Source organism: Artemia sp. Qi Xiang Cuo, chromosome 7 (assembly GCF_049724085.1).
Source record: "Artemia sp. Qi Xiang Cuo chromosome 7, ASM4972408v1, whole genome shotgun sequence".
In the NCBI taxonomy this organism is placed as follows: domain Eukaryota; kingdom Metazoa; phylum Arthropoda; class Branchiopoda; order Anostraca; family Artemiidae; genus Artemia; species Artemia sp. Qi Xiang Cuo.
In genome coordinates, this window is record NC_142800.1 from 45,139,786 (window position 1) to 45,156,048 (window position 16,263).

General features: G+C 34.9%; 1 protein-coding gene across 2 annotated transcripts in view; it reads right to left on the reverse strand.

Moving 5' to 3' along the window:
* The window catches only part of LOC148950332 (regulator of G protein signaling 7-like), a 245,472-nt gene that overhangs the window by 66,026 nt on the left and 163,183 nt on the right, over positions 1 to 16,263 (reverse strand). For both annotated transcript variants that reach the window (XM_089092302.1, XM_089092303.1), the window contains exon 9: positions 8,804 to 8,917. In XM_089092302.1, coding sequence (XP_088948428.1) covers positions 8,804 to 8,917 — 114 coding nt within the window. The remainder of the gene's footprint in view (positions 1 to 8,803; positions 8,918 to 16,263) is intronic.

The following is a 16,263-nucleotide window of genomic DNA, read 5'->3' on the forward strand; positions in this document are numbered from 1 at the left end:
CTACTCCTACAACTGTACTCCTACTACTATACTTACTGGTGTACTACTACAATTAATAAACCTAAGGGTATTAAGGCGAAAATATTTGGCAATATTGTAACTGTATTGAAATAAATTGAAACACACTATGCCCACATAGGCTGTCAAGAGGACGTATCACCAATGCTTCAGGACCGGTTGATGGTATTAAGTTAAAAATTTCATCGCGTGTTGAAGGAGATGTGTAAAAAAGTGCTATTTAAATACTGCTACTAAAGCTACTACTGCTACTACAACTATTCCTATGCATAATTACTGAACCTTTCAACAATGCAGAAAAAAGTGATGTCTCAAAACTCTGTTTGCATTATTATTATGGGAAATGATGGGCGGGGGGGGAGGGTTTTTCTCAAATCACTTTGACTCTTAAAAAGGGCACTATAAATACCAGTTTAAAATCAAAAGAGACTCATCCGAGTTTAACACGACCACCTATTCCATAAAAACCTTATATTCCCCAAGGGCATAGTTTAAAGCTATTGTCCCAGGGCTCTGGGGGGTTGTGCCAGCCCTGGAAGCATTTTTTATATGTTCTTTGGACTATTTAAAATGAAATTGCCATCGCACAATTCCAAACAGATGCATTTTGCAAAAAGAAGGGGAGCTGGGGGGGGGGAGCTACTTGACCACCATCACTTTTGACTCTTTAAAGGGAACTTAAACTTCCAATATCAACCAAATGAGCCACCTTTAAAGAAAACAACACCTAATTTAAAGGTGTTATGTCGAAAATACATCGTATATATGGGGAAATGACCAACCCAGTAAACATCTATAAACTCAACATTTGGTTTGGAATTAGAAGACACGGAAGGTTTTACCACTTTCATTGGAAATTTGTTTTACATTTGGGCAAGATTAAAGAAGAAAATTTACATCAAAAACTTTGAATGAACTTTGTCAATGAAATCTATCTGAAAATAATCTAGTGAATAATCTGGAAGTTCATTATTTTGTGAATGACCCGAAAAGTTATTTATTTTGTTGTATATAAATATGCTAGTTTCAATTTTATTTTTCTAGTATTTGTACTGAAGACAGTCGCTGTATATTTGACCGAAATATCTGGACTTTTGTACCTGTTTTTTCGCTGTCTAAATAAATGGATTTATCCCCATTTGAAAGTTTGTTTGTTCACCTTAATCTCTGGGATTTGTTTCAACCCCAAAAGCTTTGTTATATGATATTTAGACTATTTTGAATAGAATGGATATCTCAAAATTTATATTAGATGCATTTCGGGACAATACGACGTGTGTGGTGTGTATGTAGGAGGGGGGGAAGCTGCCTGCTAATCACTTTGACTTTCAAAAATAGCACTAGAGCGTCTGATTACCAATCCGATGAGCCCCCTCCGAAGTTTATATGACCATGCTTTCTATAAAAACCTTATATGCCCCCAGTGCATAACTTAAAACCCTTGCCCTGAGGGCTGGGGGGATTTTTTATATTCAAAGACACATTTTCCAGACCTTTAAGATACGTTGAACAAAATGGCCATCTCAAAATTTGGATTGGACGTGTTTGGGAAATGGTGGACGTGAGAGGGGGTTAGTTGCCCTCCAATCACTTTCTACTATTAAAAAGTGCACTAGCCCTTTCAATTTCAAATTAAATGAGCCCTTTTCTAAGATTCTACGACAACCCTTTCTATAAAAACCTTATATTCCCCCAGGGCATAACTTACAACCCTTACCCTTAGGGCTGTGGGGGGGGGATGGTCCTCCTCAAAGACCTATTTTCCAGAATTTTTAACTACTTTGAACAAAATGGCTTCACAAAATTTTGATTGGATGTGTTTAAGGAAATGGTGGGTGTGAGAGGGGGGTTAATTGCCCTCCAATTACTTTCGACTATGAAAAAGGGCACTAGTCCTTTCAATTTCCAGTAGAATGAGCCCTTTTTGAAGTTTCTACAACAATGCTATCTATAAGAACCTTATGTACCCTCAGGGCATAACTTACACCCCTGGCCCTGAGGGGTGTGGGGGGGGGGGGTTGTCATCCTCAAAGACATAATTTCCAGAACTTTGAACTACGTTGAAAAAAATGGCTATCTCAAAATTTGATCGGGTGTGTTTGGGGAAATGGTGAACATGAGAGGGGGGTTAGTTTGTCCCCAGGGCAAAACTTACAACCCTTGCCCTGAGGGGGTTACCATTCTCAAAGTCCTAATTTCAAGAACTTTCCACTATGTTGAAGAAAATGGATATCTGTAAATTTTGATTACAAGTGTTTGGGGAAATGGTGGGCGGAAGAGGGGGGTTAGTTGCCCTCCAATCCCTTTCAACTATCAAAAAGGGCACTAGCCCTTTCAATTTCCAATTGAATGAGCCCATTTTGAAGTTTTTACGACAACGATTTCTATGCCCTGAGGGCTGTGGGGGAGGGTTGTCATCTTCGAAGACCTAATTTCCAGAACTTTCAACTACGTCGAAAAAAAATGGCAATCACAAAATTTTGATTGGATGTGTTTGGGGAAATGGTGAGCGTGAGAGGGTTAGATGCTCTCCAATCACTTTCGAATATTAAAAAGGGCACTAGCCCTTTAAATTTCCAATCAAATGAGCACTTTCCGAAGTTTCTACGACAACACTTTCTATAAAAAGCTTATATTTCCCCAAAAATTACAACCTTAGCCCTGAGGGCTATGGCGGGAGTGTCTTCCTCAAAGATGTATTTTGCAGATCTTTAAACTACGTTGAACAAAATGGCTATCTCAAAATTTTGATTGGATGTGTTTGGGGAAATGGTGAGCGTAGAAGGGGTGTTTATTGCCTTTCAATCTCTTTCTATTATTAAAAAGGGCACACGCCCTTCCAATTTTCAATCGAATGAGCCCTTTTTGAAGTTTCTACGACAACTTCTTCGATACGAAGTGCCCTGGTCTAAAATACGAAATCCCACCCCCCCCCCAAACAAAAAAATACATTGTGGCAACATCCTTCTTTACTTAGGCAGCGCTACTGCGCTGCCTATGATACTTTTAGCCTTTTTGGAAACTCAGGATCAAATATGCCCCTTTTTTTACACTTAATTAAAAAAAAATTTCCCACAAAATAAGTTTTTCAAAAAAAAAATTAAAGAACCAAAAATGAATAAAAGTTAAATCAAATAATCTATCGGTTATACAACTACCATAAATCAGTATCAACAAATAAATGTAACCCAAAAACAAACAGAAATTAAAATAAATAATAAAGTCAAAATCCAAACGAGCCGAAACTAATATGAGTAGGGTTCTAAACCCCTATGCTTTCTAAAAGCCAGCATATAATTTGTATTTGACTGAAAAAATTCAAATGAATTCACTGAAATAAATGTGCATTGTCAGTTTAATGTACATATCCCGAAATTAATTCCATTAAATCTTAATTAATTTATGATTTGATTTTTTAACGTTATGAAAGTGAAAATATTTGAAATAATTTTTTTCACTAAAGCACAAATTATATTGTGGCTTTTAGAAAGCAGAGGGGTTTTGAACCCCACTCATATTATTTTCTGCTGGTTTTGAGTTTGACTCTGTTATTTATTTGATTTCTGTTTGTGTTGGGTTTCATTTATTCATTGATACTGATTTGTAGTAGTTGTATGCTTGGTAGATTATTTGATTCTATTTTTGTTCATTTTTGGTTTAATAGAGTTGTTTACTTTTTTTTTGAAAAACTTAATTTGTGGAAAAAGTTTTTTAATTAATTTCTGTTAACTTTATATTGACATAGTCTTTTTCAGGGAGAAAGACTGAACCTCTTCTAAAGTTAAACAGTCATCCCTTTCATAAAAACCTTAAATGTCCCTTTGGCAAAATTTAAAACCCTTGTCCCTAATCTCTGGGGCTTGTTTCAACCCCAAAAGCCTTGTTATATGATATTTAAACTATTTTGAGTAGAACGGCTATTTCAAAATTTCTATTAGATGCTTTTCGGGACAATACGACGTGTGTGTGTTTGTGAGGGAGGTAGTTGCCCTCCGATATCTTTGACTCTTAAAAAGAGCACTAGAGCGTCTGATTACCAATCCAATGAGCCCCCTTCGGAATTTACATACCCACGCTTTCTATGAAAACCCTACATGTCCCCAGGGCAAAAATTACAACCCTTGTCCTGACAGATGGGGGCTTGTTATCCTCAATGACATAATTTCCAGACCTTTCTGATACATTGAACATAATGGCTATCTCAAAATTTTGATTGGAAGTGTTTGGGGAAATGATGAACATAGGGGGGGGGCATTTGCCCTCTGATCGCTTTCGACCAATAAAAAGGCACTAGTCCTCCAAATTTCCAATCGAATGGGCCCTTTTTGAAGCTTCTACGACAAAACTTTCTATAAGAACCTGATATGCCCCAAGGGCATAACTCACGACCCTTGTCCTGAGGGATATGGGGAGGGTTAGCATCCTCAGAGACATAATTTCCAGACCTTTCAATTACGTTGAGCAAAACAGCCATATTAAAATGTTGATCGAAAAGTTTGGAGAAATGACGGGCGTGGGGGGGGGGTGATCCTCCTTCCGGTTAATTTCGACAATGAAAAAGGACAATAGCCCATTCAACTTCCAATCGAAAGAGACCTTTTAAAGTTTTTACGAAAACACTTTCTATAAAAACGTTATATGCCCCATATATATATATATATATATATATATATATAAATATATATATATATATATATATATATATATATATATATATATATATATATATATATATATATATATATATATATATATATATATATATATATATATATATATATATATATATATATATATATATATATATATATATATACCGACGAGATTATTACTTACAAAAGCTGTTTGGATAGGCAAAACAAAAGGCAAAAATATGGGTGAAAAAATTTCACCTATCCCTTCACTATGGACAAAAAATATAAAGTCGCAAGAATAGAAAAATAAATGTTTGCTACAATATATCATGGCCCTGCCCTTCCAAATTAAATTAAAATGCTTGTCTTGACTAACATTCAATTTACGAGATTGCCTAGGTTACCATCGAGTCTTTTGGTGCCTGTGGGTCCCAAAATTAGAATATTGCTACCCAATTTTAAATGCCATAGAGAACTGGCCTGGGAAACAAACACCCTATACGAGTTGGAACAACTTGTGATGATCCAGCAATTAAGAACATGTTGAGAATATTAACAATTACTCTACAATTTATTGAACAATGTAAATCAAAATGGGTGATAATGCTTTAAAAACAGCTTAATTTCTTTCTTATATGACTGCTGGACACTCTGTTAGGCTATTACCAAAACTTTAAATAAATCTAAAGATTATTTTTAATTGTTATGCTATTAAATTTGACTTTTAATGCTCATGTGATCCTAAGAATTATTTGAAAGAATAGATTTAAATTCATTTTATCTATGTAAAATGCGAAGAAAAATAGCGTTACAATACTGTTGTTACAATAAACTGTTGTTACAACAAATTCACAAAAAAAAATCAACAAGACTTAATTATAAGCTAAAAATTCTCCGAAACTCTTTCCATAGGCGAGAAACATGTTCTTAGAAAATCATTTCTTTCATAAGAAAAATTGTTACGAAAGGATATTGATTTTTCTCCCCTGTTTCTAGCCAGATCTAATCCCCAAATTTAAGCTTCTTCAACCAAATCTCCAGATGAAAGATATTCAAAAAACAAATGAAGAAATGCAAATGTTGAATTTGTAATTTTATTTTTTAGCAAGTACTGTTAGCAGATGTATTTGCACTGTTATCTAATAAATTGGACTAGCATTTGTAAACAGTTAAAAATTTTAAGGAGTGGATGTATTACACGTTTTTCTGGGAAATGAGAGGATTTGACGCAAAAAAGTGACTTTGAAGCAAAAATATTTGGATTGCTGTTTATGGTTATTACTACTATCACTTGTTTTACAGGTTGCCTCCAAAAGAATAGAGCTGAATACAGTCTTTAGCATGGAAACTCTCTCATTTGTATATACAGGATGAAGGGTCATCCCGAAACTTCTGATTAAAATTCATTTTGAAGACTTGCCTTCACAACACTCAGGTGAAAAAAGGAAGAAAAGATGTTACGTGTAAAATAGTACTTGAAATAGAATTTCTTTTCTGTTAGTGTTTCAGCTTACTCCCAACTAGTTTCAGTTCTAGCTTTACGTAAAGCCTTAGAAAACGTCTTCTGTTTTGTTTTTATTTGATCACACTGATACAAAGTTTTTAGTTGCATCAGAATAAAAAACAGGGGGAAAAAATGCCAAAAAGACGAAATCCATTGTTTTGCTTTGTAAGGTGGGATAAATTTTTCCTGGATATTGCAAAAACCTGACGTCTTGGAAATATAAATCAAATACAAATAAAAGAAAAAAATTATCCTTCAGCTAACACAGAGCATTTGAATTAAAAATAAGTCATAGAGTATTGAACGATTTCTGAATTATTTTATGCTCTACTTGTAGTTTATGAAAGTGCTATGGTAAAATTCCTGCACAAGGAAGTTCAAAACACACCTATAGATAATATACTATACAACTTCAATTGGATTAGTCCATTTTTTTATATATTGCAATTTTATGTTTCGTCATACACATGTAATAGTCAAGGTAATCTTTCAAAGCTATTTGGGAAGTCAGTGAGTCGCCATTTTCCCTAAGATAATTTATCCAATACTGACATTTTTTTTTACTCTCTCCGGACTGGTTCATGTTGTGGCTGTGTGTAGTGGGGAGTATGTCTTTTCTGTCTCAACGAATTGTTTTTTAATATTTGTTCCAAATTGTAAACGGAGAAACTTTTGAATAAAAGAACATTTGATGGTCCGATCAGCCCCCTGCAGATTATCCACGATAAAGTAGAAATACTTAATTTGGAGCTATTTCAGGCGTGGCTAAAATTATTTTAAGGGAAGACAAACAATACTTCATGGATGCTATTCTTGCCTGGCGAATTGTTCGCTCATAAGCGATCCCCCTTCTCAAATTTTCAATGACTGTCTAAGACGAACAGATGTTTGCGACTCTGATCCCTTCAGACCCTGCTTAAACCGATCAGATCAACTTTCGATTTCGGTGGTATTCATTGTCAACTAACAAATGCCTTCACTATCCATTACACAGGTAAGTAAATACCTTACAGATAGGGCTATTTTTGAAGCCATACATCAGCCCAATGTGCACCAGACAACCTGATTCAAGCTAATAACCTAGTCATGGGAAAAAAATATTTTTGTTCAGTTATCCAGATTGCCTGTTAATTAGTATGATTCTTGATGACAAAGATCATTTGAGAAAGCCAGGGCTCAGAATATTGATCAAGGCAAGGAAATTAAACTCTAACGTAAGTCGATCAGAGTGCTTCAATCACCAAAGCATAATTCTCAAGTAAAACTGCTGAGCTCAAAGGATCAATTGAGCCGCTGGCTCTTCAACCACTACCTTTTTTTTTTACAAAAAAAAGAGAATAATGAAGACAAGTGTTCAAAAATTTCATCTGGTGAAACAGCACATCATTAAGTTTTCAAAAATTTCCTTGTCACACTCCTGCAATGGAAAGCTGCGATAAACTAGTCAAAGAGGCGTCGTTGGACAATGGTTGGCTTCAATAATCTTGATATTTTCATTCAAACTACACCCTTTTTATCAGCTTTCTTGCCTCATTTTACTAGTAAAAGGAGTTTCGATCTTCCGAAAGAATAAAGAGCTAAGTTTTGAAGAGTTTCAATCTTTGTATCAACAAATTAAGTATATGAAAAAGGTGATTGCTTTATATTCTATTTCCAATATAGGAAAAAATAAATAAAGGGTAACAAATAGCTACTACTTATGGGATCAAATATCCTACATGGTTTGCTTGGATGTAGTGAGTAAATGCTATGTAAATTCAGTTGTTTTAGGTTTTTATTATATATTTTAGTATTTTTCATGGCTTATAATCTTTGGCACTTTAATCAATAGTAGGTAACGTACTTAATAAAATGTTCAAAATTTTTAAATTTTTGTATAAATATTGAAATTTAATTTCTTTCACTAACTTGGTGTTCATCAAAACAATTTAATTGTCTCTGCATTTTATTTATACTCCGAAGGCATAATTTTTTTTTGCGCTCAATAATTTAGAGAATTTTATGTTTTTACCCACCCTATTGTGATCCAGTGTTCCAATCGAAAATATTTTAACCCCTGTCTTTTATCAGATAAATCTAATCCTTTACCTGTTTATTTTTTAAGACACATAGAAAGCGTTGGCAAAAAAAAAAAAAAAAAAAAAAAAAAAAAAAAAAAAAAAAAATCAAGCAGCATGAAACCTAAACTAAGATCCATGAGACATTTATGTGGCTTAGTTTGAAGCACAGTATATAAATTATAGGATACTATATCTTTATATAGATACTATTTCTTTATACTGTAGTTTGAAGTCGAGAAATAAAAAAATTCTGATTAAAGATCGTCAATCGAACTCCCTAGAACATGAGCCAGAATTACAGCTGCACACGCATAGATTCAGGTCGTAGAGCATTTAGATGCAATTTAGGAAAGATCTTTCTTATTTTAGAATGACAAAATAGACTCCACCAAACATTTTAACCAGCGAATATTACCAGAAATGATGGTGCGTAAACAAATCATTATTATTAATTTTTTTTGTAGCTGGTTCCGGGCAGCGAAAATTGCCTGGCTGCATAGCAGTGCAAATTAAAACTAACAATAAAAAAGTGCAATGTGCAATTTTAAAACAAATAATAACATGTACATTAAAACAAAACCACTTACGCGTGTTTTTCTAGGTCCCAGAGATCTGTGGAATCAGATATCCATGGATTTGGTGGGTCAGACGCCACTAGAAAAGGGTCATATTCTTTGTACTGTTCTGCAAAGCTAATTTGTCTGAAAAATTGGAAATAATTAGCTTTGGAATAGCCGTATCATGTTTTCTTGTAATTAGGGAGTTTATTTTCAATCTTCCTTTGAACTTTCTCTGTGAAAACCTTTCAATCTATTATTTCACATAATGAAATGTACCACAAACAAAAATTATTAAATTTAATCCAAGATTTTTTAGCCCTTTATTTTCCAAAAATCGAAAATGTTTCGCCACCAAGTGCTTACCTAATATTAGAATCCTTATTACTTTTGATTTTTTCAACTGCTGGTACTGTCTTAAAACACAATACTGGGAGCCCGGTCTTTGCCGGGGCCCCGCACTCGGAGCGCTTGTATATATTTGATTCTCTAATCATTTATTAGCATAATCCAAGAAATTCCGACAAGAATTCAATTTCTGCTTCCTGTTAATGCATCAAAGAGCTATCCATACTAAAGGATTTGTTTTCTTCTGTGATTTCTTGTGGTTCTCACTGTTGCTTCTCTTCTAACCGCAGATTTCATTGACGATTCTATGTGATTATTCCTGTCTGTTTTTTCCTAACCTAACGCATTTCTCCTAACTTTTCTCCGGCCGTTTAACCGTGCCCTTTAACCAAACACTTAGAAAACTATGGGTTTTACCGTTCGCTTGGAAGTCAAGGGACCTTGTTGGTCATGTGTCAATCCTATGACACGGCATTCCACCTTTAGACTACAAGCGGCTACAAGCCTATTAGGCTTAGGCTTCACTTATTAGCTGCCTGTGAGTCCAAGCAAATTCATTCCCAGATTTTGCATACCAGTCCTGTGGACATTGTCAGTCACGCGTTAACCCAAAATCAATCCAATCTTTCATCCCTTAATTCTGCCCTAGGAATGACATGTGGACAGATAGACCTATCCATTAACAAATGAAATGACACCATTTTTATACAATCCTAAAAAGGACTTATCCCAGATTTGTCTCTCAATCACTCCGACTATGTGCCTGGGCTTTTTCTACAATTAGCCATGTCTTGATACCTGCAAAATACTTGATTTTCATTCAAACTTGATTATACTTGATTTGTTGTGCAGTATTTTCATTATAGATTCACAGTGATGTTTATTGTCAAATGCTTCCTGGCCATACATCTCGTTTGCGCTTCATTTTTGTGCATCATTGTATCATACATTTTTCTATACCTTTTGCTTTAGACGTTCGGATTCATTCAAAATCGTTTTCAAGAAAAAAAAAACATACATTCATTCATACATAAAAAAAAATGCACAGTTACTCGTTTAAAGGAAAATATATAATGAGGTGCCAAATAAGCAATTTCAATTGAGTCAAGAAATTCTGGTGTGAATTCGATTTTTCCTTCCTGTTCATGCATCAAAGAATCATCCATTTTTTATGATTTGTTTTCTTCTCGTTGTGGACTCGTTTTAACCGCAGATTAAGTTTACGATACGATATGATCGTTGTGATGCTGGTTGTCACATGTCCTCTAGCCGCAGATTTCGTTTGCGCTTCATTTTTGTGCATCTACACCTCCGACTTTGGAATGTTCCAAGACCTATGCGCTCTGAAATAGGCATTGGCATAATCATCGCTTCATTCTTTAGTTTCTGGTCCAAGTATGGCTAATAGCAATTTCAATTGAACTAAGAGATTATGTCGTGTATTCAATTCCTCCAATTCGCTTATCTTTTACGAACACTAAAATAACAGGTCCCTTATTCAATTGCAATTTCGTGAAATATATAAATTCCACAATAACATAATTATCGTGTTATTCTTCAATTTAAGTCACAGTTTCTTTTGTTATTAACCACACAATTCGTTTTACAAGATTTTCGTTTATGTGATTTGTTGCTGTTTCTTGTTCCATGACTTTTTCTTTAGCTGTTCAAAGTCAATTGTCATCTTTTGCAGTTTTGCACATGTCATAGACACTAAATAGAAATTCCTCCTTGCTGTTTATCAATCACATACTCACAAGTGCTAAACAAACACGATCATTCATTCCATTGTAATTTCGTTTTGTCTTCTAACTGCTCACACACGCCAAACTGGCACGATCCTTGATTCATTAATGTTGCTTTGTCTTCTAAAGGTAAATTTTGTTGTGCAAGATTTTTGTTTGTAATTTAATGTGATTTTTGTTGTTTCTTGTTACATATCTTTTTCTTTAGCTGTTCAGAACAGTTTGTCATCTTGTGTAGTTTTGCTTGCCTCATAGATACTAAATACGACACGACTGCTACTAAGAGGAACAATGATATAATTTATGCTCCTTAAATTTATATAAACAGAACTTTACTGACAGGGATTGTTTTTAAAAAAATAAGGCTTTCAAAAATTTTTCTCAAACTCGTTAACTATCTAAATCGATTGTTTCAGGCCAGAAATTCCAAAGGTGCCAATTAAAAAAATGTAATATGGATTTGTTTTTAAGAAAAAAATTATACATAAATACATAGACATTTGCTCTTCAAAAGATTTAAGCTAAACTAATTTATGGAAGAGCCAGAACGTGCCTTTTCTAAGAAAAAATATATTTGAAAGTTTAGTTTAGTTTTGTAAAAATAGCCTTCTTTTTAGTAGCAATTTTTTTATTTGTTTTTATTTATGGATGGTCAGTACTCAGTAGCACAGTTATATTAATTTTTGGCTTGGCACTTGCTGTTGCCATCTATTCCACTACTTCTGTGAGGTTTCTGATGGTCGCCCCTGCCTACGGCTCTAAAGCTTTCAATGATCACCCCTGTCTACAAGGCCGTATCTAGGGGGGGGGTACCCGGTTTGAACCCCCCTGAAATGTTTGTTTGACTCGTAAAAACGTAACAAAAATGGACATAAACAAATTTTGTATACGTTTTTTGAGGTTTCTTATGTAACCCTCCCCCTAAAAAAAATTAGTACCCCCCCCCCCCCGAATGAAAATCCTGGATGCGCTTCTGCCTGTCTATAGTTGTAAGTTTTCCGATGGTCGACCCTGCCTATGACTATAATGCTTCCGATGTTCGCCCCTTCAAGAGCTATAATGCTGCCTTTGGTTGCCCCTGCCTTTAGCCATAAGGTATCCGATAGACGCCCCTGCTCAAAGCTCTGGAGTTTCCGACGGTCGCCCCTGCTATATCTATAGCCATAATATATTCTAATTATACAAAAAATTCGGTAAAAATATATTTCTGTAATTAATGTATATACTAAGCGAACACAGGGTGGTTTTCTTTTGAACAGAAACATGTTTTGTTTACATTGGTCCTATGTCTTGTCACAGTGTCTATTGTAATTTTTCGTATTTCTGCTGTCTTTTGCTTCTACGTCTTTGTGAAATTATATTATGATATATTATGAAGTGCATGAATTGCAAATTAAGTTCTGGTCTTATGAAGGCACGGGGGGTGTCATCCTTACCCCCTTTTACTTCTTCTCATTAAAAATCCATATTTTGCCTTGCTATTTGTATGCTGGGATTTTCCGGAACTCATCAACAAAATTCTTTGTATTTATCTCTTTGGCTGCTCAGTTTTTGCATATGAAAAAAATACTCCGAAGGGATTGACCGAGAGAGATTTTAAACGGGATGGGAATTGACTGGGGGTAGTTTCCTCTGTGGGGGGGGGAGGTAGACTTTCTGCTGGAGGAATATTCTCTGGGGGATTTTTATTATGGAAGAACTCTCACGATGTAGGGGGGGTTCAGAGGTATACTTTCCAGGGAGGAGAGATTCTGGCATGAAAATAAGGAGAATTTTCCAGGGAGAATTGTCCGGAGAAATATCTTGGGGGATTTTCAGCGAGAAGGGAATTGTGGGGGATTATCAGCGAGAAGGGAATTGTCTCGGGGGAATTTTCCTGTGGAAATTTTACGTGGAAAGATTTTTCCTAGGGGAATTTTCTGCGGGAGAAATTTTTCCTGGGCGCAATTATCCAGGAAAAATTCTCCAGCGAGGAAAAGGTGAATTTCCTGGCAAGATTTGAAAAACAACCAGAAATAAAATAAAAAAAAGTAAGTTTTTGCAAATGAAAGTAAGGAGTAATATTAAAACTTAAAATGGACAGAAATTACTCCGTATATTAGGGGGGATGCTCCCTACCAAATCCTCTTCTCCTTACTATAAAGTTAGATTTCTTGTCTAGGTCTTTTAAGAGTGACTGCTCAAACACAAGAGCCGTTATATTGGAATAAGAAAATTTCTTAAAGAACTAAGAATTTTTAGCTTAATGAGCGAGGGGTTGAGGAGGAGACAACCCCGCTCATATACTAAATAATATCTGTTTGTTTTAATTTGTAATGTTGCGGGTTACTTTCAGTTGAAAAAAAACTTTTTTTTAATTTAACGCCTCTGACTCACATTATCTGTCTTGAGTTTGTCTCCAATTGGTCATGGCTCGAGGACAACTTGATTTTAATTCAAATCGCTATACTTTTTATTTAGTCAATACTATTACATCGATTACAGCCGATTCAAACATCTAATTTCGTTTTCTCCGAAGTTCCTTTTAAATGCAACCAGAAGCTATTGATTTTGGATGATCTGGGATGTAATAGAAAGCAAAAGCTTTTCATCGAAACTGAGACATTTTAGGTTAGAAGGGACCAACAAGGTCAATTGATTTTTCCTTTCAGCTGGTGTCGCTATTTCTTCTGTATAGCTTAGGCTGAAAAAATCAAAACAAACAATTCGGAAGAAATCTGTTGCCGGGTTTCCCTAAACTTGATTAAATAATGAACGGTATCTGCATAATAGGGGATCGGAGACGTTAGGGCTTAAATGCATACTGGTAAAATATGAGCAAAGTTTAAATCATTGCGTAATATTTTTGAATAATTATGTGTTACTTTTTTTGTGTATTGCGATAAATCATATTTATAGATCTTGGTTGACTAAGAATTGGTACATTTTTTACAGCCCTATTTGTGACTAAACGAACTGTGATTGTGCTGATGAGCTGATGTCCCTCTTCCCCATATTAATTAAAAAAAACTGTTTGCACAAAATAAGTATTTCAAAAAAAAGCAAAGAACCCCATTAAACAAAAAATGAACAAAAGTGGAATCAAATAATCTACCAAGCATACAACTACCACAAATCAGTATCAATAAATAAATGGAACCCAAAATAAACAGAAATTAAAATAAGTCAAACTAAAAATAGCAGAAATTAATCTGAGTAGGGTTTTAAACCCTATGCTTTCTAAAAGCCAGAATATAATTTGTACTTTACTGAAAAAGTCAAATGAATTTACTGAAAAATATGTGCATTGTCAGTTTAAAATACATATGTTGATATTTGTCCTTAAAATCTTAATTTATCTTCGATTTCTTAAAGTTGTAAAAGTGAAAACATTTGAACGAATTTTTCCAGTAAAGTACATATTATATTCTGGCTTTCAGGAAGCATAGGGTTTAGAACCCTATTCAGATTAGTTTCTGATCGTTTTTTAGTTTGACTTATTTTAATTTCTGCTTTTTTTGGATCTCATTTATTTATTTATACTGATTTGTGGTAGTTGTATACTTAGCAGGTTATTTGATTCTATATTTGTTCATTTTTGGTTTAAAGGAGTTCTTTACTTTTCTTTGAAAAACTTATTTTATGCAAAAAGTTTTTATGATTAATTTATGTTCGTTTTATATTGACATAGTCTTTTTCAGGGGGAAAAACTGAGCCTCTTCTGAATTTAAACAACCATCCCTTCTATATAAACCTTAAATACCCCCTGGGCATAACTTACAACCCTTGCCCCTAATCTCTGGGTTTTTTTTCAACCCGAAAATCCTTGTTATATGATATTTAGACTATTTTTGATAGAATGGCTATATCAAAATTTCTATTAGACGCATTTAGGGACAACAAGACGTGTGTGTAGAGGGGAGAGGGTAGCTGCCCTCTGATCACTTTGACACTTAAAAAGAGGACTAGAGCGTATGATTACCAATCCAATGAGCCCCCTTCTAAGTTTATATGACCAAACTTTCTATAAAACAATATTTGTCCCCAGGGCATAACTTAAAACCCTTGCTCTGAGGGCTGGGGGAATTTGTTATCCTCAAAGACATAATTTCCAGACCTTTCTGATAGGCTTAACAAAATGGCTATATCAAAATTTTGATTGGAAGTGTTTGCGGAAATGATAGGCGTGGAGGGGGCATTTGCCCTCTGACCCCTTTTGACAAATAAAAAAGGCACTAGTCCTCTCAATTACCAATCGAATGAGCGTTTTTTTAAGCTTTTACGACAACACTTTCTATAAGAACGTTATATGCCCAAGGGCATAACTTACGACCCTTGTCCTGAGAGCTATAGGGGGAGGGTGGTCATTCTCAAAGACATAATTTCCTGACCTTTCACCAAATATTGATCGGAAATGTTTGAGGAACTGATGGGCATCTGGGGATTCTCCCTCCGATTATTTTCGACTATTAAAAAGGGCCCATAGCCCTCTCAATTCCCAATTGAAAGAGCCCTTTTTGAAGTTTTTACGACAACACTAGTAGTGTGCATATACGCAATATCCCAAGTGATTACATAATACGACCAAACAAATTATATTTTGGAACTATAAAGCGATCATACACGCTATATTTCGGAACTAGTTTTTGAGTCAACACCCATTTCTGGATCAAAGTTACAAAGACAGATTTACCTGTCTGACAGGTTTTCGAGGTTAACAGCCAGTCAGATTCCTGAGCGTGTAATAGATTCATAATTAGGTCTAATGAATGCACACGGCATTAGATATATCAAGAAGTTATATCATTTGCGTAAAGCTAACTCAATTTGCGAAAAGGTATACCATTTGCATAACTCTGCTCTGAATGATTTTAATAGATGATTGAATAATAGGGGTGAAACAGAGCTTAATAATATTCTTTATTTTTAATTGGATTGTATGAAAGTGCTAAAAGGGTTAAACTGCTTACCAGTTAAGGTTAGTCCGAGGGGTGGTAACTCTTACGCAACTTAATATAAATTTAAAATAGCATCATTGATATCAATCTATAGAAACCGTTAGCGATGACGAGAAGATTTTGTGACTTAACTTGGCTTTACTTCTTGGCTGTGTCCTGTATAATACAAAAATACCAGTTGAGCAGTGTTGCTAAAATATTCTATAGCATTGGAGTATGCTAAAAAGTTGAAACTAATAGAGTTGTAGGTACCACGAAGGCCTTGTGACGACCTAGCTTTACTTATCGGGTGTGTTCCGTATAATCAAGGAGGCACACTTGTGCCTCTATAAAGAGGCGACCCACCACAATGTTAAGCGATTTCAGGTCCTAGAGGTCGCAGAGAGACGGCGGTAATCGCATTTGGTAGCCCAAGCTCAAACTAAGAAACTTGCGAAATTTCTTCCTCCTCCGACTTTAT